The following is a 6,684-nucleotide window of genomic DNA, read 5'->3' on the forward strand; positions in this document are numbered from 1 at the left end:
GATCCTAATTAAATTACATGTCAATATGTGGAACACTTAACTAGTCATACTATAAGGGTCGTTTGATACACGGGATAAGATGTAATAAGGTGGGATTAAGTGTGAAATTAAATTTATAACGTGTTTGATTGACAGTATAAATTTATCTCAACAATCAAATATAGTATAAATTTAATTCCAAACTTAATCCTGGATATCCTACTTTACCCCGTTAAACTTGGGATTATTTTAACCCACCTGCCAAGTAGGATAACTTAGTCCAGAGATTATAATTTCAAGACTATAATCCCAAAATAATTTAATCCGCGTACAATGAAACCTTTAATGTTTAAAATGAAAAGATAGACAATATCAAATTTGGTCCCAACAAATTCATTTCATGGCAGTGCCAATAAAGAAATCAATTTCTAAAGATCTAGGTAGGGTAGGGTCTCATCCCCAATTTGAAGAAACTTTAGATTGGCTTACATGGAGAGGAACAATATTGGACTATACTTAGTGGGCATTTGGACATAAGAATTATAATATTTCAAAAAAATAAATTTTTAAAGTGAAAATGATATTTAAAAATTAGAGTTGTGGTTGGACATGAATATAATTTTAGGTTATTTTTGAAGTTTTGTGAGTGATCTGAATGAAAATTTTGAAAAACAACTTTTTGGAATTTTTTGTTTTTTGAAAAATTCCAAAATTCTTCTTCAAGTGAAAATTGAAAATTTTATGACCAAACACTAATTTCTAACAAAATTGAAAATTACTCGAAAAAAGTGAAAAATTTGTTATGTCCAAACGTGACTCTTTAAAAATTACAACATGAAACAGAGAAAAATTTGGAACAAGCGCTTTCTCCTTTAGTAGGCTTAGTGGGCGTTTGGACACAAGAATTAAAATTATGAAGAAAAAAAAATTCAAGTGAAGATGGTATTTGAAAATTAGAGTTGTGTTTGGACATGAATATAATTTTGGGTTGTTTTTGAATTTTTGTAGTGATCTGAGTGAAATTTTTGTAAAATAGCTTTTTGGAGTTTAAAAATTTTCTAAAAATTCTAAAATTCATCTTCAAATGAAAATTAAAAAATTTATGGCCAAACACTAATTTCAAAAAAGAAAAAGAATCGAAAAAAGTAAAAAAAAAAATCAAAAAAAGTAAAAAAAAAAAATGCATGCCAAACGGGCTCTTAGAAAGACGCAAATCCAAATTAATCAGTTCCTATATAGAAGTTGTAAATGATTCTCTTATAAATGTGCTTAAATTAATTTCTCTAAAATTTGTGGTTCTAACAATGTGGCCACTTTCGGAAATAGCCATTTTACCCCTCGAAGTAGTGATAAGGTCTGCGTAAATGATACCCTTTTTAAACTCCACTAGTCAAATTTCAGTGGCTCTTGTTTTAACAATGTGGCCACTTAAAAGCAATTTAGCATTGATTGATTGAAACAAGAAAAAGGAAGAAGACTTGGGTTCCTTCTAAAAAAGCATTTCCATTTTCTTTTTCTTTCTCTATATGTCAAGTCTTAAACAGCTTTTGATCTTAAACCAAGAATTCACGAGACTCCCTTGAAATCATTGCTTTGACATTCATCTTTTTTTTTTCCCCAAACCAAACTAACTTCTTTTTTCTTCTCAACATGGCTATTCCAAAAGTTTCATGCAACTTTCACAGGCTACTTCTGCAAAAAAGACTCCATTTTTATGGCTATTCTTCTTTCAATTTTTGTCACCATGAAATCTTTTCTACCTTATCTTCATCGTTTTTTCCTTTTTCACAGCTCTTTCTTGTAATTTTTACTCTTCAATGGTCTTGAAATTTCTCTTTCCTTAATCATGCAAAGCTTCTTTTCTTGTTTTTTTAACGTCAACCTTCCTCTTGTTTTTTCTTTTCTTGTCTTTATTTACGTGAAGGCAAAAAAGTTATCGCACTAGCCAAAGACTTCCTGTCTATTTAATAAAGAAAGACTGATTCTTGAAAAATGGTCTTGAAATTTTTCTTTCTTGTTTTTTAACGTCGACTTTCCTAAAATGCTTTGTCTTTATTTAGGTTAAGGCAAAAAAAAAAGTCCGCGCTCTAGCCAGAGACGTTCTGTCTATTAAATAATAAAAGACTGATTCTTGATCTTCGAGTACTTTGAAAAAGTTTTTTGGTATATGGCTTAATGGTTTGTTTTAATGATAGATTAATGAATTTAAGTTTACCCTTTAGAACCCATGTTTCTAAATCAGTTCATGCATTTCTTGAAATCAAATCACACATTCAGAAGAAAAACACCTCCTGATCGAAAGTGTGTTTTTGATACTTTTTGTCTTCGATTCTTAAGAGTGCCAGTATTAGGATTGTTTTAGTACTATCTTCTGCTTTTGGTTTTCTATTACCCTGTCGTGTTACTGCTTGTTGCTATTGCTACTGCTTTCTTCCATTTGTTTTTCTTCGGTTCTTACATTGCTGATATCATTTTCCTAGCCTTAGCCGAGGGTCTTTCGGAAGTAGCCTATCTGCCCTCCGGGGTAGGGTAAAGTCTGCATCACGTTGCCGTCCCCAAACCCCACTTGTGGGATCCACTGGGTTGTTATTTAAAGGGGTTTTGTCAATTTTTTTTTCCCAATGGCTACTTGTTTTAATCCCTTTAGGCTTAGGAGATCAAAGAGTAAACCATTAGAAATGCCATCATCATCATCAAGAAATCAATGGAATTCATCTGATATAGAAACAATGGACAAGAAAAGATTTGATAGTTTAGAATCATGGTCAATGATATTAGAATCTGATAATGTTGAAACTTGGGAAGTTTCTAAAGAAGATCAAGAAGAATGGACAGCTGATTTGTCTCAGTTATTTATAGGTAATAAGTTTGCTTCAGGAGCACATAGCAGGATTTATAGAGGAATTTATAAGCAGAGAGCAGTTGCTGTTAAAATGGTTAGGATTCCAACTCATAAGGAGGAAACTAGAGCTAAACTTGAACAGCAGTTTAAGTCTGAAGTTCGTTTGCTCTCTCGTTTATATCATCCCAATATAGTTCAGGTTGCAGTTCCTTTACATTTCAAAATGATGATTTTTTATGCTCTTTTTATGTTATTTATCGTGTTTATTTGTCGAGTAGTTTTGGTGCATTACTTAGTGTTAGTCTTGTACTTTCTTATTCTTGAATCTCTGTTATTACTTGTTGTTTCTTTCGCTTCGGTTTTCTGATTGGTTTGCTTGTTGTTGTTCCTTCCTTTTTATCTTTCCTGAGCCTAGGGTTTACCGAAAACAACCTTGATCTCCGCCTTCTTAAAGGTAGAGGTAAGATCTGCGTACACACTATCCTCCCCACACCCCACTAGTGGGATTACACTGGGTTTGTTGTTGTTGTTGTTGTATCGTGTTTATTTGGTACCTTTTATCTCTCACTAGCACATGTGTTACATAATTCTTTCCGCCAAGACTTAGGCAGATGGAAGGAAATCCGGTTTTTGTCTCATGTTTACTTGTATTCTTGTAGTTGGAACAATAGAAATTTTCTCTGAGAAGTGAATTATTATGCTGTTGCAGAAGCTAATTGGTCATTTTACTACTGTATTTAAGAAGATTCAACTAACCAAATATACTACACAGGTGACTAGAGAATTGTGACATTACCTGTTAGTAACACATGGTTTTTCCTTAAGCACAGAAACATTGATGTCTAGTATTTGTCTTTTTTCTAAGCAACATACTTTTTCATGTGTAGTTTCTCCCTTGTTCTAAATACTTGATTTTCTCATACCTCTAGCTTTAACTTCAGCTTGATTATTAGGAGGAAATGCTTGAAAACACAGAAACATAATAAATCTTAGGCCTTAGCTTGTTCTGCTCCGGTGAAAATCCCCCCGTTCTAGTGTTATCAAAGGTGCGCCTAAATTCTGAAGCGAGGCTCAAAACGTGTTGAGCGCTTAGTCTTGCTTAATGGGCGCTTCAATGCTGTCATCAAGTTCTAAGGCATACTTTTCCTTATCAGTGAGCGTAATCCTGAAGAGACTACACTAGACAATTGATATTTCACTTTATCGTAAATTTTCTTCAATTTCTTTGTCCATATATTTGGTATTCATGCTTATAGATATTAGTCTTGGACTACAGATACATATTTGTAGTTTTCCTCCATTTGCGTCTTTCTTCATTAAAGCTCACGCTTCTACCCTCTTTTATGTTCAGTAGAAACAAATTTATGTTCATTGAATGGTTTTGTTGTGTGGGATCTTCCAAGTTATTAGCTTTTTTTTTTTCGTTTCTAATTTTTATATCTATAAATGAGACTGTCCCTTGTGCCGAGGGTCTATCAAAAACAACCTCTCTAACTTCTTAAGGTAGGAGTAAGGTCCGCGTACACACTATCCTCCTCAGACCCACTCGTGTGATTAAACTAAGTTTGTTGTTGATGTTGTTGTTGTTGTAAATGAGACTGTCATTTTGGATTCCTTAAATATGTGCAGCTTCAAATTGATGCATAATTTACTGTCAAATTCTTGTCCAATGATACAGTTTTGCTTACAAAATATCCTCTTTTATGTACAGTTCATTGCTGCTTGTAAAAAGCCTCCTGTATACTGCATTATTATGGAGTACATGTCACAAGGAACATTGAGAATGTATCTAAACAAGAAAGAGCCTTATTCACTTTCAATAGAAACAATTCTGAGGCTAGCTCTTGATATATCGCGAGGGATGGCGTATCTGCATTCACAAGGAGTGATTCATAGAGACCTGAAATCAAGTAATTTACTTCTGAATGACGAAATGCATGTCAAGGTTGCAGATTTTGGGACATCATGTCTTGAAACACAGTGTCGAGAAGCTAAAGGAAATATGGGAACGTATCGTTGGATGGCGCCAGAGATGATTAAAGAAAAACCTTATACGCGCAAAGTTGATGTGTATAGCTTTGGAATTGTGCTTTGGGAGCTTACAACAGCTCTGTTGCCGTTTCAAGGAATGACGCCCGTGCAAGCCGCTTTTGCTGTTGCTGAGAAGGTTAGGTTCTAATGCTGATTTTCTGATAACAGAATCTGTAATTGTCGTGGAAACAACTTCTTGTAGAAATGCAGGGTAAGACTACGTACAATAGACCCTTGTGGTCCGGCTCTTACCTGAATCCCACGCATAGCAGTAGCTTAGTGCATCGGGCTGCTTTCTTTTTGAATCTGTGATTGTCTTTGCTTTTAGACTTCTGCACATATTCTTGTTTTCTCATTTCCCATTCAATTGGAAATTTGAGGAACTTATTGACAAGAACAATTCTTGGGATGCATTTTGAAGAGAATTCATCTTCAAAATGATATGGAAAAAAGATCTGCTCTCAACCAAAAGGAGAAGGTCATAGTACTGATATCGTCGTGTACCTTTACCTAATACGTCAAACCTCTCTATAACAACCTCGTTTGTTCCGATATTTTTTGGCTGCTATAGTGAAGTGTTGTTATAGAGGACATATATTATAACATAATATAAAAAACAGATCCGAGAAAAATTTGACTGTTATAGTAAATGGTTGTTATATAGGGATGCTATTATAGAGATGTCAGACTATTATCTTATTCTCATCACAAGTGAAATCAATTAAAGAATTGCGCTTAGGCACCCTCGCTAATGAAATGGCTCCGTTACAATGGATGACAGATGGTCCATAGTACCCGAAGCACTGGAGCAATCTAGTAGCCGGGAATGAGCCTAGAAGTGGCTACTATTACAACACATTACACTTGGGTTTACACATATATATCCACACCCAAAACAATAGCCAGTGCGCAAATGTATATCTTTTGTATATTAAGTACAATATACATATTACTTTATACATAATCAGTGTATATGTTTTGTATATTTGGCTAACGACTGTAATTATTTTTGATCGCCTGGAGCCCTGGACAAATGTGTTAATAGCCCGAGACTTATTGAACCGTTTTTCATTTCTGTTCTGATGCAATGTTCTTGATAGTTCCATAAAACTTGAATGAAAATTCATCTGTTTTATATCTTTCTTTCACTATATTGCAGAACGAACGACCACCTTTGCCCGCGAGTTGTCAACCAGCACTCGCGCACCTCATAAAACGCTGCTGGGCTGCAAACCCCTCAAAGAGGCCAGACTTCACAGACATTGTATCTGCATTAGAGAAATACGACGAATGTGTCAAAGAAGGGCTTCCATTGACACTCCATTCAAGACTTGTCAGTCGAAACGCCATTATCGAACGATTGAAAGACTGTGTATCAATGAATTCATCTATACCTGTACATATCTGACCTGACTCTTTTATAACCAACAATAAATATTGTCATTGTATTATTGATCAGCCTTTTGGTTTCTCCAATAGGTTAGTAAACTACAACTTGTATATATAGTATACTTATCACATCTGATGTAATTCATGTTATATGATATCTAACAGTGCTATTGTGAATGGACTGCTGGTGGCATTTTAGCAGTATTTTCTACTGCTAAAATATCATAAATTATTTTATTGTGTTATGTATATTTAAGATTGGAAAGAGAGTCTTTGGCGCCAGAGGTAAAGTTGCTGCCATGTGACAAGGACGTCACGGGTTCGAGTCGTGAAAACAACCTCTTTCAGAAATACAGGGTAAGTGTAAGGCTGCGTACAATAGACTCTTGTGGTCCGACGCTTTCCAGACCCCGTGCATAGCAGGAGCTTGGTGCACCGGGCTG

General features: G+C 34.8%; 1 protein-coding gene across 1 annotated transcript; it reads left to right on the forward strand.

The window, feature by feature from the left end:
• The first annotated feature begins 1,454 nt into the window (after positions 1-1,454).
• On the forward strand, positions 1,455-6,472 carry LOC107828357 (serine/threonine/tyrosine-protein kinase HT1). Its single transcript, XM_016655645.2, has 3 exons — positions 1,455-3,020; positions 4,533-4,988; positions 6,012-6,472. Exons 1-3 carry the CDS (start codon positions 2,601-2,603, stop codon positions 6,258-6,260), a joined length of 1,125 nt encoding a protein of 374 aa, XP_016511131.1. The 5' UTR covers positions 1,455-2,600; the 3' UTR covers positions 6,261-6,472.
• The last annotated feature ends 212 nt before the right edge of the window (positions 6,473-6,684 follow it).

This window comes from Nicotiana tabacum, chromosome 13, assembly GCF_000715075.1.
Source record: "Nicotiana tabacum cultivar K326 chromosome 13, ASM71507v2, whole genome shotgun sequence".
Classification (NCBI taxonomy): Eukaryota; Viridiplantae; Streptophyta; class Magnoliopsida; order Solanales; family Solanaceae; genus Nicotiana; species Nicotiana tabacum.